The sequence below is a fragment of the Pelobates fuscus genome, chromosome 2, assembly GCF_036172605.1.
Source record: "Pelobates fuscus isolate aPelFus1 chromosome 2, aPelFus1.pri, whole genome shotgun sequence".
Classification (NCBI taxonomy): Eukaryota; Metazoa; Chordata; class Amphibia; order Anura; family Pelobatidae; genus Pelobates; species Pelobates fuscus.
Window position 1 is genome coordinate 32,259,338 of NC_086318.1, and position 24,459 is coordinate 32,283,796.

Here is a 24,459-nt window from a genome sequence, read left to right on the forward strand (position 1 = left end):
TGTATATATTATTATACAATAATATAAAATATTTGAGGCTACTGTGAAGTACCAGCATTACAATTACTGAGTTGAAAAATTATCCTGAGTACCTTTTACATTGCCCAATCTCTTCTCCACAACTATAGGCACTAACTTACTACAAATTGAGGAGAGACAAGAACCTTGAAGCATTGGACATTTTAGTCCTTGCAGTGATTTTAACCCCTTAAGGACACATGACATGTGTGACATGTCAAGACTCCCTTTTATTCCAGATGTTTGGTCCTTAAGGGGTTAAGGACATGTATGAATGAGCATTCTTCAAAATAACATCTTTACAGTTTTATAATAAACTTTTTAAAAGTGTAAATAAAAATGCAAAAATAATCATTTCAATCAAACTATGTTAATTGTTCATGTAAATAAATAAAATGGTCTAGTGACCTATCTCATAGCAGCACAAAATTATCAAAGAACCCCTAATTGAAGAATTTTCTGTAACCTCTATTATTTGTACTGAGTAGACCATTCTCCTGAAACGTAACGTAATTTTGAAAGTATTTTTCTTCAGTGCTTCTCAAAGTGGTCCAGATTTCTCATCTTTAAATGAGTTTGATTCCTGAATCATTGGAGCAGATACTTGGTTATGCGTGATTTTTTTTTTTTTCTTCATTTCTGTCTGTAGAAATATAAATAAATTAGTAAGAATAAATAAACATGTACAATATACGTATAAAAGACAAGAGTGAAGAAAATAGTTATATAAAAGGGTTACTACAACCATTTTTGCTTTTTGAAGTGGTCATGGTGATAGGAGTCTGAATGTGCAATGTGTCTGCTTGAACTCAGTTCTGGGCTATCTAATGTCAATTATCTTGTTTACCACCTCACCTCGGCAGGAGAACTGGGACATGTCTCCTGGTATTGGTGAGAGTTACACCCCAAATCTCTAGTTTTCCTTAATCCAGGCTCTATTTCTGTAGTGGTATGCTAGTAGAGGAGCTGGTGACACAATCTCACTATCTTCCCAGCCTCTCTCCCAGAATACTCGTTTCAGTAAAATCAGTTCATAGAGTGGTGGTGGCAGCTGCTACATACACGTGTAGCTTTATTAGGAGCCAGCACTGCACAGTGTTGGACGGGACGTGCATTATACTGTATAATGTATCCTATTGAGTATTACGTGATCTGCCTGTTGAAATAAATTCTATAGGAGGGTTACACAGTACATTTATTGTGGCAACAAAGTCATACACCGGTGGTTGTAAATAAAAGATGGAGGGACAGGCAGACTAGTTGTCACAACAAAACCCTTTATAATCGAATAGTAAATTATATAGGGACAAATAAATAAATAACAAAATACTAAAAACAGAGCCCAGGGAAGTTACTTACCCCATAATTAGTTTTAGAACGAATGAACCCCCACCAGTCGTCTGATCTGTTCATATGTTAACCAGAACACCAATGACCAGGGAGCCTGTTTTACAAAATAACCAACATGATGCAAACATACTTCACCAATATATTCACCAAAACCAAGGATGAGACCAAGGATTATTATTTACAACAGAAACTGATTTTAATGCAACTTTTTATGAAATGTCGTGGTAATTTTAACAATCAGAAAAACTAGTATTGTCTAGTGACATTTTGGTATTTTCAAGTGATTCGGGTGTTTAGATCCAGGTGGCCATGTTATTATATCAAAAAAGTACATTGAGATATATTGAGCAATATGTTAGTATGCCTTAGCCCTTAATTGCAATGGTGTTTGTAACCTTGGTTAATTGCCCTCTTTCCAGTGGGAGCTGCTGTGTTCCTTGAGTAATCTATAGACAGAAGTTGGTCTAGTTGTGTAAACGTGGCGGCAAAGTGATGTTCTCAGGAGAGACCAAATATACAGGGTTATTTATTAATGTTAGAATTAAAGGTGAATTCAAATACATTGCAGATCGGTAACTGGACTGGCAGCATAGCTGACAGAATTTTCTGCTATTTTAACCTTAAATATGAAATTAACTTTGAATTCTCACTTTAGTAAATAACCCGGACAAGCTAAGGTAAAGTAGCAAGTATTATAAAAACAAATCAAGATCTTTGTAGCTGCCTTTTAAAACAAACACCAAGTCCAATAATGAAGATATCAATTCCTCCAAAAACTACTTTTTAGAGTGCTATAATAAAGACAAAAATTATCTATATATGTAATGAAAAAGTAGTTACCATTCTCATCCATGTGGGAATAAATCCTTTGTAGAGAGACATTAAACCTTCACCGCGTACTGCTTGCATGAAGCAGTCAGTAGAAGATTTATACAGAATTCCTCTGTAAAAAAAAACAATTTGTTTAATTATATTTACACCAATTTGTTATATTACATATGCAGAACAGTTAAATACGGTGCCATAAATTGAGAAAATGTACCGTATTTTTTTCATGTAGAAGTGTTTTTTTTTTTTAGCCTTAAATTGGGGGTCGTCACTGCAGGGCTTAAAAAAAACAAACAAAAAAACACTTGTGCAGGGGGCCTAAGTTAAGATGGTGCCTGCCGCATTTCAGTGTGCCACGGTCTATACACATACCTGGTCTCCCTCCCGTGGAAGGAGGAAGGGGTCCCTATATGCCTGGGAGTTGCAGCAGACATTAACACTTACTCTCATTGACAGCCGCTAGAGGCGCTTGCGTGCTTCTCACTGTGAAAATCACAGTGAGAAGACGCCAGCGTCCATAGGAAAGCATTGTAAATGCTTTCCTATGAGACTGGCTGAATGTACGCGCGGCTCTTGCCGCGCATGCGCATTCAGTCGAGGAGGCGGAGAGAAGGAGGAGAGCTCCCCGCCCGGCTCTGGAGAAAGAGGTAAGTTTAACCCCTTCCTCTCCATCCAGCCCGGCGGGAGGGGATCGCTGAGGGTGGGGGCACCCTCAGGGCACTATAGTGCCAGGAAAAAAGAGTGTTTTCCTGGCACTATAGTGGTCCATTAACTTCACCGAGTACCATAGTTCAGGGGAGGGATGAGAATCAGAAGTGTGTTGTTCTCCTCAGAAGTCACCTCTAAAATATCAAAGTTCTATTTGAGGTTTAAAATATGTATTCTTCATTTTGGGCTCAAAAAATAGGTGTCGTCTTATACATGGGGGCGTCTTATACACGGGAAAATATGGTATGTACTTATGTTCGCCATCTTGGGGAAGTGTCCTCAAGTAGGGCCAATCACAGCAATAGGAGGGGGAAGATACAATACTGTAACAATCACAGATTTCCTAAAATAGAAGCAATGAAACAAGGGCCAGCATGTGGGTACTACAGTAACAGCTCCCAAAGTAGAGACATACACCCAATTTTTATTTGATTTTCCTACAGTTCACTAATTTTACATTTTGTTTATTGAACAATTTGAATTTCTATTTTTAAAAAGCTTTTTTCACAGTAGCGTGTATAATTCATCACTTTATGATAAATTATATATTTACTGTTTTAGTAGTTAAAGAAAAAAAAAAGAAGAAGTGCACCTACATGGTGACGCTAAGGGATAGGATGGGTTTTTCTTATAAGTAAATGCATTTACCATAAACTAATTTTGTTTTAGTTTTTTTTAAGGCTTCAAAGGGCACAGCAAAGCAAAATGGAGGGGCAGATTCATATCATCGCATACAGCGTACAATCAAGGGAGCACCATCGCAACACAAACAAAAAGTGTATAAAGATCAAGTGCATGAGAACAGTGATCATGCATATACTCAAAAAAGATGCGTTAGTGCCCTGTTGACCCCTCCCTGGGACTAATAAAGAGTTTCCACTTGGCAATCATTGTATTCAAAAGGGCAAAATGACGGGGGCGGAGCCTGACCGGGGAGCCGACTAGAAGCAAAATCTGTGAGCTCCCGAGCCCGGTCCTGATTTAAAGCGGAAAACGGGGGGAAAATCCCAGACCCTGAACCCCAACTTACCTTACTCGACGACACCAAAGCTGGGGAGCAGAATGATATCCCACACACCCGGAAAGACCGCTGGATCGGTAGACCAGAGGCTTGGGGCCTACACGACGCAGTGCAGGGGAGAGGCGGCCGCTCTCCCAGCTCATCAAAGCGTGCGGCACCTGAAGTATCGGGCCTCCCCTCCCCCCTCAGGACCGGTGGGGGTTAACCCGGTCCAATCACCCGCAACCTGTGAACCCACACTGCTAACTGGCGACCTGGAAACCCGCTTGAACAGGCTGATGGCAAACTTCTGGGCAAAGGTGGAAGCTAGACACACAGCTACACAGCAGCAGCCGCGGACGGGCAAGAACACGCCAAGGTCCCAAGTAAGCAACAGCTGGAGGGGCACGAGGAAGCTCCCAGGCATAAACCCGACGGCACAACCCACGACCCGCCACAAGAGCCAACTCGGGGTGAGGGCCCCAAGGGGCAAAGCCCAGACGCATCCCCCATGCAAGCAGAGGCGGAGGCCTGCGCATGGCACGCGGCGACACACCACCACAGGCCTGGGTCGTACCTCAACAGGTATATACCCGGCCTCTTCAATCCCCCGAGTTAATGGGGAAACAAAGCTGGCCCTGCCACAAGACCGGAGCAGGAGGGTGACATCGGCATGCCCCTGGCTGACAGCCGACACCAAGGACTCCTACCTGCCACAGCAGATGCGAGCCCACGCTCACACACCCCACCCACGCACTGCACGACCGGGTGAAACACAGACCGTGACACAGCCACAGCGGACAGCGCAGGGTGAGCCCATACAAGGCATCGGATGAATCACACAGCATTGGGACTTAAGGTCTAGCAAGGGACTCTTCACCCGTCCTATTTTCCCATTTCTTTACTGTTATTTTTCAACGCCATGCAAATGTTGTAATGCTGCATGTACCAAAGCACTTGTTAGCTAACGTAGCTCATTGAAGTTTATACTGCATGATGTCTAGCCTCTAATAACCCAATCAGCCTGATCACAAAGCCTACACTTATTATATACTAGCTTAGTTGTTTGGCTTCATTAAGCGTCGATTATCTTAATTATCCTGATGACAAAACTACATAGACATCACAAAGTGCACATAACCAATCTGTACTGTTAACTGTCTAGGTAATACGCGTGCACAGCTTACTTAAAATTTAAAGGTACTGACTATTCTACCATGTCTTAATATAAAGCTACTGTTCAACCTCTTTTCACATAAAAATGTATGCATGCCCAACTTGCCACAATACTGTTATAATATGAGAATTGAGCCTGTCAACGCTGTTGTGGCGTAACAGGCACTGTTGTAATTACCTGCATACCAAAAATAAAGAATTAAAAAAAAAAAAAAAAAAAAAAAAAAAAGGGCAAAATGACAGCGATCCATGATAGAGGCATTCAGTTCCAAGAAAGAGCTAAATACAGCAATGTGCATTTAAACATTTAATTTTATTTTTCACAGACACAAGCATGTAGTCCCTGCACAAGTTAACAAACACCGCTGTTTTTGGTAAAACCGATTCAGTTTATGGCCTTGTGAAGGAATATATCTTGATTACAATGTTCAGTGTAATTAAATTAAGGCCTTCATTTGATGCTCTTTATATGTAATGAACATTTTCTCTGTAAAATGCAGAATACGTGTCAGCAGAAGTTGCGTTCTCTGTGTATTCTAGCCCCCACCAGAGCACTTATTTTGAGAAACTGTACATTGTGTGACTGTTAACTAATTTTATCTGCGACCTTCCTATCTTAGGAAATATGTAACCACATGTTGTTTTGTAAACTAATTTTATATCTTATGAAATATGTAGCCACATTAACTAATTTTATCTTTTGACTTTCTTTTATCTTTAACTACTACAAGTAATTTTGGACTCGCAACCATCTGTGTCGTGTGTTAATTGCTTGTCCAGGTGCCTGATATAATTTGGGTTCCCCTGAATATAAGTATTGGATCTTTTGTCCATATCAGCCTCAACCAGTATTTATCATGGCATGAATGTCACTAATTTGTATATTGAAATGCTAAAGTAGTTTTAAATTTCTTGCACTTTTGATCCCTGTTAGATATTGAAAAAGAGGATACCTTCCATTCTTGTCTCGAGGTTGATTCATTATCCTGGTCTTGATGACATCAGCTGGCGTCCCTAGTGTAGCAGCCACAAAACCGGAAAATATGCTTTGCCAAAAAAAGACATCACAATAAACCATATGTTCACAAAACTTTACACTTTCATGAATCATTTTCCATTAAAAAAATTCACGTTGCTGTCAAAGCTAAAACTTAGCACTTGTGTTATTTACTACAATACGTGTATAAAGATTTCATAATTTCAAGTGTTACTAATATTTTTGGTAAGAAGTTATATAGCATACTAACAGAATGCATTAAACCCTGGTATATTAGCTGTGTCTATCAAGTCTAATATCCATTTTTGGAGTTTGTCAGATTTATAGTACATTGTCTCAGATGATAAGCTGTATGTATACAAGCAGAACTTATGAGGTTTGTGGTATTTTGACACAATCCACTAGGCCATAAGTTTCATTAAATACTGAAAATGCATGCATGTAGGAAATCTGTGTAAAGGGAAAATTGGAACAGATCAACCATGACTATGGATTCCTGTAGCTACAAATAAATAGCAGAACGAAACCTTTCTATCATTATAGATTTATTTTGTAGCATTATTTGGGAGAATTATTTTCAAATAGTTTTTATTAAAAATTGTAAAGTTTCATAACAAAAATAATAAATAGCAAAACATACTATAGTGGGGAATATTTGGTAGAATGCTGAATGTGCTGTAATAGAAATCTGTTTATATTATTTGTTTGATTTTGTGGGTATTGCACAAACTAAATATTGTACACAAAAATACCGCCCCATCCCCTCAAAAATAAAATTAAAAAGTTACCTGGAAATACTATGACACAACATACTGTCTTTTAGATTAGTGTTTCGAAGTAGGAAGTGTTTCACTGTGTCATACGTTGTCAGATCTGAAAAACAAAACAAAGAACTTTGAATACATCACTTCTGCATTACAAAATTAAGGAGTGACCTTGTAATTAAAAGATGCACATTTAAAGGGAGACTCCAGGCACCCAGACCACTTCTGCCCATTGGAGTGGTCTGGGTGCCAACTCCCACTACCCTTAACCCTGCAACTGTAAATATTGCAGTTTTCATAAACTGCAATAATTACCTTGCAGAGTTAACTCCTCCTCTAGTGGCTGTCTGTCAGACAGCCACTAGAGGGCACTTTCTGGTCTATAGCACAGGTTTTCTGTGCTATAGCGTCGCTGGACATCCTCACGCTATGTGAGGACCTCCAGCGTCGCTAAAATCCCCATAGGAAAGCATTGAAGCATTTTCAATGCTTTCCTATGGGGAGGTCTTATGCCTCCCCCTATTTTATTAATATGTTTAAATCCTACTTTCCAAAGGTGTCTGCCTGTAAAGATAACATATAAGGCTTCTAACTCATCCTTATATGTTATCTTTCCAGGCAGACACCTTTGGCAGATAAGTGCCTTGTCATCCCTCCATTTGAACTTGCAGCATTTCGGTTAGATCCTTGGACATTTTCTGGATTTCTACTGCACCAACGGAGTGGTAATACTTTCAGCACACTGCCTATCTGCTACATGTCCTGTTTTTTACTGTGTATGAGTTTTTTAAAGGATTTGGAGTTTTATTTTTATATGATATTAATAAACTGTGTTGCACTTTCTCTGCTTGGTTTCTATCTTTGAAGATACGTTACTGTGACCACTGCTGTTGGATACAAAGTTTACACAGAATACTCCTAATTTCCTAAACCATCGCTGTGGAGGTGGAAATCATACACATTTACCTCAATACCCAGCTTCCCCACAAACACTGATTTGGGGCTATTGCACAGCGCTGACCGTTATCTACTTTTGGACATTCTATCATATAGGTTTGCGGAATAACCTTTGATGTCTGGCAGCTAAAAAAAAAATTATCTTTGAACTTTTAATATTTGGTGTCATACAGACGATTTCATTTTATATTGCGCTTTTTTGTTCTATTTTTGGTGTTTTTCATAATATATTGTGTAATCCCATACTTGCAAGTCTGTTTTACCTTTTTTTAATGGTCAAAACTGGACAGATTTAGTTTTTTTTTTTACAGCACATTATACATAATAAATGATAAAATGCTGTCTTATGGTAAATCTGAAAGACATTATTTGATGTAGAGTCCAAATATTTGAGAGTAATCTGCTGCACAGTCACTTGGTGATGGAAGATTCAAGGTTTTAGGGCCATTCTTTGTGCATTGAGGCACTTTTTTTATTTTACATTTACCTCCCATATTTACCAGAGCGGCCCTCTGAACGTTTGGAACCCAGCCAGCCCACAATCCTCGTACTCCTCCTTTGGACACAATTGTCACAAATGCATGATAAACCCCTCGAACTCTAAAAGAACAGACAGAGATTAACAACATCACGTCCAAAGAGGAGACCGAAAAACTCAGATTTTACAAATGCACTAAAGGGTTTCCAAACACATTTTAAAAAGCACGAATATCACAGGAGATGATGTCAGCTGCATTGCCCAATGTTTGCCACAACCATGCTAGAGAAATTCACTTTCAAAATATATAGAACAAGAATTTGTATACTGCTGTGGCCACTAGTCAGCAGCACAAGCTCTACACAATGTAACCATGACTGATAACTCAGTTACAGTACAATACACAGACATATTCTCTTGATGTTTGTTTATTGAAACTTTAAAATGTATAGCTCCAGTATAGACAAATGCATTGACAGGATTCATGTCCTTCTCCCTGTAAGTGCATGGACTGAGCTCACTGTCAGCAGTTGTTGGAGCCATGCATTTTAGGGATTCTATAAATGGAAAATGAAGTATATTTATTCATTTTGCTCAGGAGATTTATTGAAGTAGAGCTGTGACGTTTACCTATATTCTCTTGTCTCTTGTATTAATATTTACTAAAATAAAACTAAAATCTAGAAAAAAAACATACCTTTTAAAATAATGCTATTATAAATATTTATGATAATAACAACTAGATATCTGTTTGAAAATAATCTACTATTTTCCTCAAATATAACTAATTGAGGACACGACAGAAATGTTCCGTCATGCTGGCCTTTTATTTCTGAAGCTGTGGCCTTAAGAAGCTATTACATTCCCCAAAGATTTACAGATATATTTTTGTTTGTTTGTTGAAGGTCAATAATTAGTGCAAGATAGTTGTGAAAAGTAACAATATTAATATGCACTGGACTTGTATAAATAAACTATGAAAGGTTCTCAAATATAAATAATGCCAAAGAAAAAATGAAATGCTCGAAAATAGACTCAAGCTGTACAAATATTGACCCATTTTTAAAAGCAAAATCCTTAAACTGTGTTATTTACTGAAGTGTGCTAAATTTCTGATACAGAGAATGTTTCCAACTTGGTTATGTGGGACTATCAGGGTTATTTACTACAGTGATAATTCAATGTGAATTCCATATTTTAATGGACACTATAGCCACCAAAACAACTTTTCCTTAATAAAGCAGTTTTTGTGGATAGATCATGCCTCTGACTTGATCACTGCTCAATTCTCTGCTATTTTGGAGTTAAATTACTTTTGTTTTTGTCCATGCAGCCCCAGCCACACCTCCCCTTGCTGTGACTGACACAGCCTATATGAAAAACAAAATTGTTTCACTTTCAATCAGATGTAACTTACTTTATCTCCTGCTCTGTAAATTTAACTTTAATCACACACAGGAGGCTCCTGCAAGGTCAAGCAAGCTATTAACAGAGCAGGAGATAAGAAATTCTGAATTTTATTAAAGACACGGAGGCTCATATTATGCATAACTCTTTCTTTATTTCCTCAGCAGCAAAGATAGAGGAATATAAATATTGTCAAAATGAAAGAAAAAACTGTATAGGCATAACGGGTAGCCGATCACATGGTAGAGGAAGTAGCTATATAAGTCCTGTGTCTCCCACAATCCCCCTCTTTCTTTGCTGCTTCCTCAGACAGATAAGTGTTACTTGTTTGCTCTTGATTCTGATTTTTCAGTTTGGTGTTTTGCATGTATTTGTATTCATCTTGTATTTATTTATTCTGTTTGCCTTATTGTGCACACTATTCTGTCTTGACCTGTACCGTCAGTGCCTCGGACTCCTTGGGGGTTCTACCCCTCTAGCCGGAGGTTTTCCACCCTTCCCCTCCCTCCCCTTTTCTCCCGCTTTCCCGCGCGGGACCCGGCTCTGCCTCGCTGCCGCGACCGTCTCCTGCCCTCGGCCGCGGCTGAGTGCTCTCCTCTCCCTTCTCACCAGCTGCCCGCGCGGCTCAGGTGCACGCGCCCCTTCCCCCGCCGGGCACCCGGTCGCGAGCGCCTCCCTCACGTGCGGCGGCCATTTTAGGCAGACTCCGTTCTGCTTGCAGTGCAGCCCTGCGGTCGGTCGCCTCGTTTTGTCCTCTGGGTCCCCTGGCACTCTGACGGTCTGGTCCTTCTTTGTTTTCTCCCTGCTATTTCTGTGGGTTACTCAACCCCTTTTTCTCCCATAGTATAATTTGTCAGTTTTTCTAACTTAAGCTCACTGTGGTTTTGCAAAAATGCAGGATAGGGAGGATGGCCCTGTAGGCCCCCCTGGGGACTTTCACTCAGATAATCCTGAGGGTAATATGGCCTCTCAAGAGTTTCAGGCCATGCTGGAGGCCACTATGGCTTCTTCAATCCAGAAGGCTATTGCCTCAGCCATGGGGGCTGTTTCCTCCTCATTCTCGCAGTCCCTGCATTCTGTGGTTTTACCTAATATGGTCCCTACTACCCCCCTAGGTGTGGGTTCCCCTTCCCCTGCCCAGACTGTGCCTGGTGCCCGTAAGGCAAGGACTAAGTCTAAGAATGTCGGCTCCCACTCCTCTATGCAGGTGCTTCCTGCCATGACTGATACGCTGGAGGCGGTCACAGATAGCGCGCACCCCATGCGCAAAAGAGCCCCTGGCCGGGCTAAAAAGGCTAGATTATGGAAACGGGCTAGAGCCCTTGATGATGGGTCGGATACCGACCGGAGTGTGGAGGATGAATCCGACCTTATGGAGTACGACTCCTTTGATGATAATGACTCTGGCGAGGATTTGCCCCCTACGGGCGTCACCCCCTCGGGGTCCTCCGCCATGGACCGGGGCCAGTTGTTAGGCCCCTCTGGGGACACCAAGGCGATCCTTGACCCACAGGGTAACCCCCTGTTCGACCCTGACGATTTGCGCCACCCCCGGTCCGCTGAATGGGTCCCCCCGGATCATATTGCCCAATATGTGGCTAAACGCATCCGCACGCCCCTTTCTAGGGAAGGCCGCAATAAGCTGCGCGCCGAATGCCCACGACCCTCCCTCCCGGGCTCTGCATGCAAGACCCCTGACATTGATCCGCAGATTGCCCAGTTTTTGAATAAGTCGGGGTGGAAATCTAAGAAGGGCCTTGACCATTCCCTAAAGGGTTGCCAGGACAAGATCCTGGATACGCTGGGACCCCTGTCGAAGCTCTATGAGCTCCTCGACTCTGCTAGAGCGGGAGACTCTGTTGTTGATGTGGATGTGGCCATAGGTTGGGTCCAACGGGCGATATGCCTACTGGGGAACGCCAATACGGCGATGTCCACTGAGAGGCGTAAAGCGATCCTCTTGAAGATAGACCCTAAACTGGCCACTATGACTGTGGCGGAGCCTGATCCGACTGATGAGGGTTTGCTGTTCGGCACCTCTTTTGTTAAAGACATGGGGTCTTTTGTCAAGACCTTCACTGCCATTGACAAGGCACAGGCGAATATGAAGCGCGTGTTCGCGCCTAAGGTTTTCGGAGGGGCCGGGCGTAGCAGGAACCGTCCACCCGGCCGTGGTTTCCGAGGCGCATTCCGCGCAACCAGAGGTTCCTTTTTTCCCTCCCGGGGATTTCAGGACCAGAGAACCCCTCCCTTCTTCCCGGCCAGAGGTCGGGCTTGGGGCTCCAGGTATTCCCGCGGTGGTAACCCCGGCAGACGTCCTTATGGTAAGTACCCTTTCTTCCCCTGCCATTCAAGTAGCGGGGAGGTTGGCCCTATTTTACCGAGAGTGGGAAAATATCACCTCGGATGCTTGGGTTCTGCAGTGCGTAAGGGGGTATCGCCTAGAGTTTGTTTCCATGCCTGTCCAGTTTTCTTCCCCCAGAGAACTATCTCTTCCACCAGATCAGGACGAGATGATCTCCACAGAGGTCACAGAAATGTTATCCAAGGGCGCTATAGAGGAACTGCCGTTCACCGCCAAGGGCTTTACGAGCAATCTGTTCCTGGTGCCCAAGAAAGGGGGCGGAGTTCGCCCTGTGATAAATCTTCGTCCCCTCAACGCTTTCCTGCGTTACCAACACTTCCAGATGGAAGGTATACACTGCCTCAGAGACCTTCTACGCCAGTCGGACTGGCTGGCCAAACTGGACCTGAAGGACGCTTACTTCACGGTCCCTATTGCTCCGGAGTTCAGAGACTATCTCCACTTCACATGGCATGGGCGTCGCTGGCGCTTCACCTGCCTGCCTTTCGGTCTCTCCTCGGCTCCCTGGTGTTTCACCAAGCTCTTGAAGCCGGTGGTGGCGTTCCTTCGAACCCGCGGGGTTCGTCTCATTATCTACCTGGACGACATTCTGATTTTGTCCCAATCAAAGGAGGATCTCCTTCTTCACCTAGAGTGGACTACCAACCTGTTACAGAGGTTAGGTTTTCTGATCAACTGGGACAAGTCGGTCCTGGATCCCGCCCAGTCCATAGAATTTCTGGGCTTCAGAGTGGACTCCGTCCGACAGTTTCTGTTTTCTACCGGGCCCCAAGGTGAAAGCCATCCAGAAGGAAATTCGAAGGGCTCTTCGCGTCCCAGATTTGTCCGTCAGGCAACTGGCGAGGATAATTGGCCTTCTCGCGGCCTCTATTCAAGCGATCTTCCCGGGTCCACTACATTACCGAGCCCTCCAGCGGCTCAAAGGGGCACACCTTCGGTCAGGTCACTCCTACGAATCTCGGATACGCCTGGACGCGGAGTCCAGAGACGAATTGGTGTGGTGGCTGGCACACATGGAGGCGTGGAACGGGAGGGCCATTTTCGGCTCCATCCCGGACGTGGTGATCGAGTCCGATGCCAGCTTACACGGCTGGGGTGCTCGTTGTGGAGACGTTTCCACAGGAGGCAGATGGTCAGACATGGAGAAGTCGTTGCACATCAACTGCTTGGAGCTCCTGGCAGGGGCGTTCGCGATCCGCAGCCTTACCCCAGGGCGGGCGAATTGCTGCGTTCTCCTCAAGATGGACGTGTCGGCGGTCCGTTACATAAATCACCTGGGAGGTACGAAGTCCAAAATGTTAGCGATGCTTGCAAAAGATTTCTGGCAGTTCTGCCTATACAACAACGTCTCGGTGACAGCGGAACACATTCCGGGTCTGGACAATTCGGGAGCGGATTGGAATTCCAGACACTTAAGAGACTCTGGCGATTGGCGTTTGCACGCTTCGGTGTTCCAGGGCCTGGAAATGTTGTGGGGAAAATTCCAGATGGATCTGTTCGCATCACGGCTGAACACACAACTGCCGAAGTTCTACAGTTGGAGGCCGGACCCGGCAGCGGTGGCGACGGATGCCTTCCTCCAGGACTGGCCACAGGGTCACCTGTACGCTTTTCCCCCGTTCAATATGATCGCACGCACGATCTCGAAACTGGTTCGCCACGACTGTCGTGTGGCGCTGGTCACTCCTCTCTGGAGATCTCGGCCATGGTTCCCTCGCTTGATGGAGTTGTCCATAGATTTCCCTCGGTTGATCCCAATCTTCCAGGACCTCCTTCTGGATCCGGATGGGAACTCGCACGAACTGGTGTTGCAACACCAGCTGCCCCTGATAGCATGGTTCCTTTCAGGGGACCTTGGGTTGTCTCAGACGTTCCGCAGACAACTCTCCTACTCCTCGATAACGCCTGGGCCCCAGGCACACGAACAGCTTATCGAGCTTCATGGAGATCGTGGGCTGGTTGGTGCATGGAACGGGCAGTGGATCCCGTATCTGCCCCTCTGCATTTGATCCTGGAGTTCCTCACGTTCCTGTTTGATTCGGGTAAGGCTTACCGCACGATCAACCTATCCCGCTCGGCTATTTCGGCCGGACACAAGGGTTTGGATGGCTCCCCTATCGGCAGACATCCTTTTGTATGTCGCCTTCTCAAAGGTATTCGACTCGCCCGTCCTCCTCGGCCTCGTTTCTCTGCCTTTTGGGACGTCAGCGTGATGTTGCAGTTCCTCTCATCATGGTACCCTAACCAAGAATTGACTTTAAAGCGATTGTCATCCAAACTGGTGATGTTACTCTGTTTGGTCTCTTGCAAGAGGGTCTCTGATGTCAGGGCCCTGGATTGGGACGCCGTTGCATTCACCCCGGAAGGCGTTACTTTTGATATATCCAGGAGGACGAAATCTGCATCCAAGTCCTTTACATACCCTAGGTTTTCTGGTTGTCCGGCACTTTGCCCAGTGGATTGCGTCAAAGTTTATCTGGATGCTACACGTTCCCTCCGCTCCGCTGATCTACATGATTTGTTCTTATCTTTTAAGTCACCTCACCGGCCAGTTTCGACGCCTACTCTAGCACGTTGGGTGCGTTGGTTACTATCTTCTGCAGGTATAGACACCTCTGTTTTTACGCCTCATTCTGTACTGGGCGCGATGGCTTCAAAAGCCTCCTCAGTCGGATGTCGTCTGGAGGATATTATGCGGGCGGCAGATTGGTCCAGAGAATCGACCTTTAGGGACTTCTATTTCAGACCTATTGAACACATCGCATCTCGAGTGGTTGCACAGCTTTGAACTTGCATAATATGAGCCTCCGTGTCTTTAATAAAATTCCCAGATTTTACTAGTAACATGACGTAAAGTCATGATTTTATTAAAGACACGGAGGCGAGTATTATTCCCTCCCACCCTCCCGGTGTGGATTTGGGATACGAGATGCTTGAGACTCTACGGGTTTTTGCTGTTCTATTAGGTATGTATTTATGTATATGTGTTTATTTATATATTTTATTTATATGATTGGATGATATTGTACGTCTCATTATGTTTACTAATTATTTATATTTTGTATTTCAGAATCCAGTTTGTTGTTTGTGACTCCTCACAGTGATGTTTGGTAAGTCTACAGTTTTGAGTCTAGAAATTACCATATTTCTCCGTCTTTTTTAGCTTGAAGTTATCATATTGTTCCTGTCTCCTGTGTTGATCAAGTGGGACATCGTTCTTCTTACCTGGTCTTCGGTTTTCGCAAGAAAGAGGGGGATTGTGGGAGACACAGGACTTATATAGCTACTTCCTCTACCATGTGATCGGCTACCCGTTATGCCTATACAGTTTTTTCTTTCATTTTGACAATATTTATATTCCTCTATCTTTGCTGCTGAGGAAATAAAGAAAGAGTTATGCATAATACTCGCCTCCGTGTCTTTAATAAAATCATGACTTTACGTCATGTTACTAGTAAAATCTGGGAATTACTACTCCCTCTCACCTAGGGAATGGATACAAAGGGTTGAAACTGTTAGGCTAAGGGATAGGCAACCTTTGGCTCTCCAGATGTTGTGGACTACATCCCCCATAATGCTCTTACACACATAATGCTGGCAAAGCATCATGAGAGGTGTAGTCCAAAACATCTGGAGAGCAGAAGGTTCCCCATTCTGGATGGAAGAGATTAACCCCACCTTAACCCATAAATACCATTCTTACACTTGGGAAACGTGGTGGAAGTTCCTGGCGGACAACCGGGGAAAGTAACAAACTCCTGTCGACCACTTGTCAACACACCTTTCTCATGGGCTTGTGTGGTACCCTGTGCTATGATCTACAATGTATAGAAAAGCATACATAGCATTGGGGTAGCATATAGCTCAGGAGAAGTGAGCTACTCCTAACCTCCCCTCTCCCTCCACAAATGTTGATTTATTTTCTTTGCTTTTAACAATGTTAGCAATTTGTAAAGCATGTTGTTGATATTGTGTTTGCACCAGGTAAAAAATAAAAACTAATGATTTATTGTTTACTTTTAAAAAACAAATAAAAAAAGTAATTCGGAATTAAACAGAATGTGCAATAAAGGAAGTTTATACATTAGATCTCTCTTTACAGGAAGTGTTTAGGAATGCTGTGCCGGTCACATGCAGGGAGGTGTGACTAGGGCTGTATAAACAAAGTGATTTAACTCCTAAATGGCTGAGAAATAAGCAGTGAGACTGCAGGGGCCTGATCAGACACCTAAGCTGTGATGACTATAGTGACTTTAAGGTCAGAGTAGCCAAAATGAGAGCATAGCTTAAATAAAGATTTTTTCCAGTTTTGACCTTTGAAATTCACTTTGAATTCTCACTTTAGTATATAACCCTGGAAAATTAGAAATTCACTTTAAAATTTCCAATTAAGCGAAAAACTCTGGATGACAATGCTCCCATCAGTACTTGAAAAACATTGATTTTAGAGGTCATCCATGTCATTCTTATTGTCCATAAAGTTTCCTTGCAGGTCTTGAAGGAATTTGTACAACTTTGCAGGATATGTTGGAGCGCTACAAATAAAATACCAAGTATTTTACGTACCGCGGTGGTTTCCCTTCAAGCCTCCTCTTTCCTTCCATTTGCATCTGGACTTTCACCAGATCTGTGGGACTGGCAAAAAACTGCCCGATAGCACCAGCTGTCATCCCCGCTACCACAGCTTTCCTGCAATGTGGAGTGTACAACGTAATACATACATTTACATATAATTATAATCACAGTAACCAATCATTTTAAGCTGCTGTAATGCAGGGGACTTTGTTTCAGAGGAGGACAGTAATGTGGCTGAATGTAAAAACCCAACCAATAATCAAACCAATAACCAATTTGCCTTACAGCTCATAATTCTGTGTATAAATCTCTTTACATTACAGGTGTTTTACCATTTTAATGCCAGGGCTGGCAGGAATTCACTTGTTTTTGTGTGGTTTTTGTTTCTCTTCCATTTTGTGTCTGATATTAATTAGTTTAAATGAACGTTCACTTTACTGTACACTCTGACTTGATAGTTCTTTCCAGTTTGGCTACTTTGACCTTAAATTTGGAATTCACTTTGTATTCCTTGCAATTCTCACTTAGTGAACTTGACCCTCTATTGTGTCTAGTTACTAGCAATTCAGGGCCAAAGTCAGAGTCTAGTAAATAACCCTGCGTGGCTTTCTATGGCATTCGATCAGGATGGCAAATATCTGTCATGAGAAATAAGCTGACCAGTGCGAATGGAAATCAGCTGAGCTTAGAATCTGCAAATGATTCAGCACATTTTGACAAACACACTTTTTTTAACCCTGACCTCAAACACATGGTTCACCAGGACAGAGAGTGGGATGCTGTTACCATATTCTTCTATATCCCATTCACTTTATCTAAACACTAAGTGAACGTCAGTAGAAATTCAGTTCACAGCCAGCACTATTGCCACAGTGCATTTAACAGCCAAGATTTGTGTCACATATACAGACGTGGCCTTATGCATGCAAACAGTGGTCAAGTTTGTTAATTTTTGTTTTTGAAAATGAGGGAAAAAATAAATAAATCCTAAGGTCATGCATGTTTACATTCATTCTTTATCAAAGTATCTCCATGAGAAAATATATATATATTGTATTCTGAATTCCTTATGCACCAAATAAATTAGCAGGTGCTGAGACACGACACGTTCAGCAAACCTGAGTAATGTGCACCTACCACAGAGAAAATGTCTCATCATCTCCTTTTCCAAGTTTAGAATCGCGGATCTGCTCATAGGCCACCATACGAACTCCAGAGTACACTAAAAAACATAAAAAACACATCATTAACCCCTTAACTAATAGATGCTTTGTGTCAAAACAAAATTACTCTTTTGCACAATTAGCATCTCCATTTTCAAAACATGTTAAATTATTTATTAACGATAGGGACAACTTAACATGTTAAACCAATTATCTATTGAGGACTGTTATATAAAGTGGGTAAAAATCTGAAAATTCACCTGTATAAATTTGCTAGATTAGTTAGTAACACGTTCTTAACATTAAATATGATTTACTTTGAATTACATTTTGTAAAAAATGCCATAAGAAGAAAGTCAAAGTGGTCTCTACAGCATGTTAAGTGGCATTCATAGGGTGAATAATTACGGTTTAATGGAGCAGCAGATATTAGAGAGTCCTGTCTTTTTGTCAAACCATTTAAGAAGTGCAAATCCGTGCGACCTTGGACGGTAATGGTAGGCTAAAAGATATGTTGGAGATTTTCAAAGAAGTTTTATATAAATTTAGAGAAAACCACCCAAAGACCCTCTGTATCATAATAATTCTAACAAGCTGTAGAGTAGAGGACATTACCTTCCTCACTTCATTGATTCTAAAGCAAATTTATTAAAAGGGAGGAACTCTATTAAAAAAAAAAAAAAAACTACCAATTTTATCAATATGGAGTCACACTAAGGCAAAAACACTAGAGGGCATTTGGAAACCTTGTCTAGAATTCATCTATAAACGGGTCTCACGGAACAGATAGTAGCCCATCCCTTCTCACATTTGTATTTGTTTCTATACCCACACTGAAATGCTACATTTGGGAATGACCAATGGATGAGACAGCATCACTCATAGTTACATATCCAGCACTACCATAAGAATCATATCATTTATGACTGGAACTTGCATTGAATAGGCAGTGAACCGATGACACTTCCTAACCATAGTTTCCACAATATAGGGGCAAACATAGCTACCTTAACCTGTACTGTTGTTCAGGGCACAATGCTGATGCATGGGAATCGTGGATGGGTACATCTATCAACCCCCACACACTGATGGTGCTCACACACACCAATTCAACACAGAGGCATGTATCACACGTATTGTTCTTTTCCTTTTTCTTTTAATAGATCCAAGCTCCCCTCCCTTACAGTTATAGTAACTTGTTTTCTTTTTATTTACTAAAGCCTCACACTCCAACTTCAGAACTCAAAGGACAAACCTACCTTAAACTCAAATCGGACACAAATGACAGACCACCTTTAGCTGATTGAGAAGTAGAACTTGATGTTATCACCTTCGACTACACTAATGAGGAAGTACAAGCTATAAAGCTCCTGAGATGGAGTTGGCTTTCTACCCCACCCCCTTTTCTACCCAATCTCCCTATGTTTAGTTCACCGTTAACCCATCTACAAACCACAATACAATTCCTGACAATGTACACAGATATGGCACACATACCGACAGTGGGCATCAGATGTCTCCACAAAGGGGTCAGGTAGACGAGGCCCTGATAGCCAATTTAAAACGTTGAAGAATGACTGTTGATGACTACATATTGTTGTTGTGATTGCAATGTTCTTTGCAATGCCATGGAATGTATCATCGAATGCTTTTCCCCTGAATAACCCTTCCCTTTTTTGCCGTCTGTGTCAATGATCTCTTTACAAAAAACAATAAAACGTAAACTGAGAAAAACAAAAAGGGAGGAACTCTTGAAAGCACATCACTACAATTTTCTGTTAGTCCATCAAGAAAGGGTATTAAATTGTAATTCTTCATTATTTTGCTGGGTATTTTATAAAGGTATATTTTCACGCCTTTTTGGAGGCTTTTTGTTACGAGACGTTGTGCCAATTCCGTGTTTATGCAGTAAGTATATTACCTATGTGCCGGTACACTGCAGGTGTGGCTCCTTGCCAAAGCTTTAGTAAGCCTTCCTCTTGTACTATGCCAGCCGCAGTGCTTACCATCCCTCTGTAAGGCACAGTTGGTGCTGTTCCATGTTGCTCTAATGCAGCTTCACCCTGAATCTGCAGCCGGGTCTTGGTGAGATCGAGTGGAAATGTTACTGTAGGAGACAATAACACACATAACTTAATATCGTGCAGTAGTAGTTTACATTACTGGTGTGGGAGTATAAATGTGCAATCCTAATGTTTAATAAATGATAAATATGTGCAGGCTCAATGTAAATACAAAAGCTCACAATTTATCAGGACAAATGTTTTGGTATATTGTAGCATTATTATATTAATGTCAATATGTGGTTCCCATCTGTAGGACTGGGAACCACATATTGACATTAATATAATAATGCTACAATATACCAAAACATTTGTCCTGATAAATTGTGTTTTAGCTTTTGTATTTACATTGAGCCTGCACATATTTATCATTTACAATAAATCATTAGGGTTATGTGAGCAGTTAGTGACTTACAATACAGGATTCTCTCATAACCAGTGTATTAGGGTGCATCCTATAACTGCATCTATACAACGCACTGTACAGATTAAAGTGACACGTCACCCTCGCACACGCTTCGTGCACTGTATAGGTTAGGTTGCAGTTAGTTATACTGGGTGGGTTTATATTTAAGGGACACGGCACACTTGCACAAGCTTGGTGCACTGTGTAGGTTTGGTTACAGTTATACTGTGTGGGTTTATATCACTACTAAAATGGAAACTCCAGGCTCAAACACATTAGGTGTACCCGGTTTATATAATTATAAGTAAAACTCCAAGCGCCTACTTGTTACAAACACTGTGTAGGTTAGGTTACAGTCATTTATACTAGGCTTCTTTATATTATTATGGGACACTCCTGGTTCCCACATTTCAGCGCTTTCATGAATCACCTTAGTAATACCTCCAAAGAAGCATTGTTGTGATTGCCAACCATGCACCTTGTATCTCACTGCATCTCGATAAGACGCATCAGAATGATGAATTTACAGGAGGAAGCTACATCCCTGAGGAAGTCCAGTGGATGAAACGCGTTGGATTCTTACATTGGGGACTTGCAGTGCTGTATTCTTTGCTCCACCTTGTAGTGGATATTTGCTGTTTTTATCTGGAATTTGTAATAAATATTTGCTGTTTTAAGTTTCATCTGCACTATCATCTGGTTTCTTTCTATTTACAAGTGCTAAAGAAGATCATCTCCATAATATTCTGAAGTTCACTTCTGATTTAGGATGATGGGCCTGATATTTGGTATGTTAAACAAAAAAAATCCTGTGTGTCTCTATATATATATATATATATATATATATATATACACTTTTATCACACTATGTGCGATTTGTATATTTCTTTATAGATATTGCCCACCACGCTGCTTTATTATAAGGTTGTATATTTCTATTATTTTATTTTGTTTTCACTGTTGTGTTGGTGTTCTAGAGGGCACACTTTTTTGAGTAGGTTTGCTTATATATGTATATATAGTGGTTGGTACTCTTTTTGTCTTTAAATACTGAAAGGGGGCAGAAATCTAAACACAAATCGTACACTATAATAAAAATATAAATATTTTATATTATATATATATATATATATATATATATATATATATTTAAAAAAAAATCAATGCTTAAAATGTGTGTGCCAAATGACTATCTGTTAGTGAGTGGATATCAGAGCATGCATCAGTGAGGGCATGTGTGACTGTCAGTAAGTGTAGGTCTGTGTATATGAGAGAGTGTGCCTGTTAGTGAGTGGATGTGTCAATGTGTCAATGTGTGCCTGTCAGTGAAAGTGTGTGTTGGTTAAACAGTGTGTGTGCCAATGACTGTATCCATCAGTGAGTGGATGGCAGAGCATGCATCAGTGAGGGTGTGTGTCTGTCAGTCAAAGTGCGTGTTGGTCTTTAACAGGAAGAGGTGGGGCAAATATAATTAAGGGCGGTTTCCAAGTTTCATCATGCCTAGGGCAGAACAAATCTAAAATAAACCACTGGCCACGTGCATCAATGAGCCTTGGCCGACCATGACCCTGACGCCGGTTCACCAGTTGTCATTTCGAGCACCACTTGTGTTAGGTATTAACCCCCACAAGATTTGCTGTTTTGGAAATTTTTGGACCCATAGCCATCACTATTGTCAACCATTGTCAAATGGTTAGATCTTTTCACTTGTCCGTTTTTCCTGCTTCCAACACACGAAATTCAAGAACAGGTTGTTCACTTGCTGCCTGTCATGGGGATCATACCCAAATTTACAGGAATGGCAAATCCCACAAACAGAGGTACTAGATAGACGTATAACTGGGCTTTAGAATGGCCGGACTTAACGTTAATACAGAAAAAGAAAGAGTCAGGGATAGCCAAGGTCAGGCATAAAGAAGTACGGATAAACGGAAAAACAAGCCGGGATGGGATATCAGAAATACAAAGTCAAATACAAGCCGAGGTTAATATCAGGATATAACAGTAGAGACTTGCTATTAGCACTAACGTGTATCAGGACAGAAACCATGATAGAACAATGAGTAAAGGCCAGAACATGTCTTAAATAGGTTCATATGAGTTTCCAGTGAACCATGTCATCTCTGCGACCGCAAACAGTATGGGGTCGCCTAGATGACGCCGGCCCTTTAAGGGTGTGACGTCATAACAATAACATTTATTTATAGGGGCTGTAGTTCGTGGGATGGAAGGCGAGCATAATCCTATTCAGGCCGTGTGGCCACATGGAGCATTCGGGCCGCGCTGTGTGTTCTGCCCACAAGACCCTAGGAGGGGAGCTTCACGGGCGCCAGGCTCAGGTAAGTTTGTGACACTGCCCAATATATCCCAGCCCTTGACAGGTGCCATTGTAACAATATAATCAATGTTATTCACTTCACCGGTTAGTGGTTTTAGAAAATTAAAGGACCACTATAGTGCCAGGAAAACCTTACCCCTTTGTCAACCCTTTCTGTACGCTACAGGTGCCAATTTAAAATACTAGCCCTTTCCTTTAAAGCTCTAATCAGCTCTAGCCCCTCTTACATTTATTCACTGATTCGAAGGTATGCCCCCTCTCGGTCTCTCCGCTCTACTGGTGACCTTCTCCTGCCTCCACCCTTACTGCAAATTCACACCTAGAAGACTTCTCAAGGGCGGCTCCTTTCCTTTGGAACAGCCTGCCTACCCCCGTCAGACTCTCCCCTGGTCTCCAATCCTTTAATAACCTTAACTTACTGTATTATGATGGACGGTAAGTACTATGGCAAACGGTAAGTCCTATGACAGACGGTAAGTAATATGGCAGACGGTAAGTAATATGGCAGACGGTAAGTCCTATGGCAGACGGTAAGTCCTATGGCAGACGGTAAGTCCTATGGCAGACGGTAAGTCCTATGGCAGACGGTAAGTATTATGACAGACGGTAAGTACTATGGCAGACGGTAAGTATTATGACAGACGGTAAGTACTATGGCAGACGGTAAGTCCTATGACAGACGGTAAGTATTATGACAGACGGTAAGTATTATGGCAGATGGTAAGTATTATGACAGACGGTAAGTATTATGACAGACGGTAAGTATTATGGCAGACGGTAAGTATTATGGCAGATGGTAAGTATTATGACAGACGGTAAGTACTATGACAGACGGTAAGTATTATGGCAGACGGTAAGTACCCAGCTCGGCCGCTGTAGCCGCACAGGCAGACAGGACGAACTTGCTGCTCCGGGGCCACCCGTCCGGCAGGGACCGGCTCCTCTCCTCGGCTGCCATTCCCCGGGGATCAGACACCGTTACAGCCAGCCATGCCTGGACACACCGCGATCACCCTCCCCGGCCACCGTACTGCCGCACAGAGCATCACGGGAAATGGAGTTCGGACGCTAATACTGCATTCCAAGGCAGGCTGGGTGTCAATCATAAACCAGGTGTCTGCCACAGGGACAGAGGGAACTACACGCAATCAGCTATCACAGGGAACCCAGCACTACATATAATAAGCTATCACATAGACGGAACCCAGCACTACAATCAGCTATCACAGGGAACCCAGCACTACAATCAGCTATCACAGGGAACCCAGCACTACAATCAGCTATCACAGGGAACCCAGCACTACAATCAGCTATCACAGGGAACCCAGCACTACAGCAGGCAATCAGCTATCACAGGGAACCCTACAATACAGACATTGAGCTATCACAGGGAACCCAGCATTACAGCAGGCAATCAGCTATCACAGGGAACCCAGCATTACATCAGGCAATCAGCTATCACATAGAGAGAGGGAACCCAGCTCTACAATCAGCTATCACAGGGAACCCAGCTCTACAATCAGCTATCACAGGGAACCCAGCACTACAATCAGCTATCACAGGGAACCCAGCTCTACAATCAGCTATCACAGGGAACCCAGCTCTACAATCAGCTATCACAAGGAACCCAGCACTACAATCAGCTATCACAGGGAACCCAGCACTACAATCAGCTATCACAGGGAACCCAGCACTACAATCAGCTATCACAGGGAACCCAGCATTACAGCAGGCAATCAGCTATCACAGGGAACCCAACACTACATATAATCAGCTATCACATAGATAGAGGGAACCCAGCACTACAATCAGCTATCAAAAGGAACCCAGCACTACATACAATCAGCTATCACAAGGAACCCAGCA

The 24,459-nt window shown here is 42.5% G+C and overlaps 1 protein-coding gene across 1 annotated transcript; it reads right to left on the reverse strand.

Annotated features, from left to right (window-relative positions):
* Positions 1-40: 40 nt before the first annotated feature.
* Positions 41-23,597, reverse strand: SLC25A27 (solute carrier family 25 member 27). The gene is made up of 10 exons (XM_063440839.1): positions 23,455-23,597; positions 19,708-19,893; positions 17,761-17,845; positions 16,615-16,737; positions 8,286-8,398; positions 6,866-6,950; positions 6,034-6,126; positions 2,209-2,311; positions 1,378-1,462; positions 41-661 (listed from the first exon to the last, which is right to left on the reverse strand). The coding sequence occupies exons 1-9, from the start codon at positions 23,549-23,551 to the stop codon at positions 1,391-1,393; spliced, it is 957 nt and encodes a 318-aa protein (XP_063296909.1). The 5' UTR covers positions 23,552-23,597; the 3' UTR covers positions 41-661; positions 1,378-1,390.
* Between the last annotated feature and the right edge of the window lie 862 nt (positions 23,598-24,459).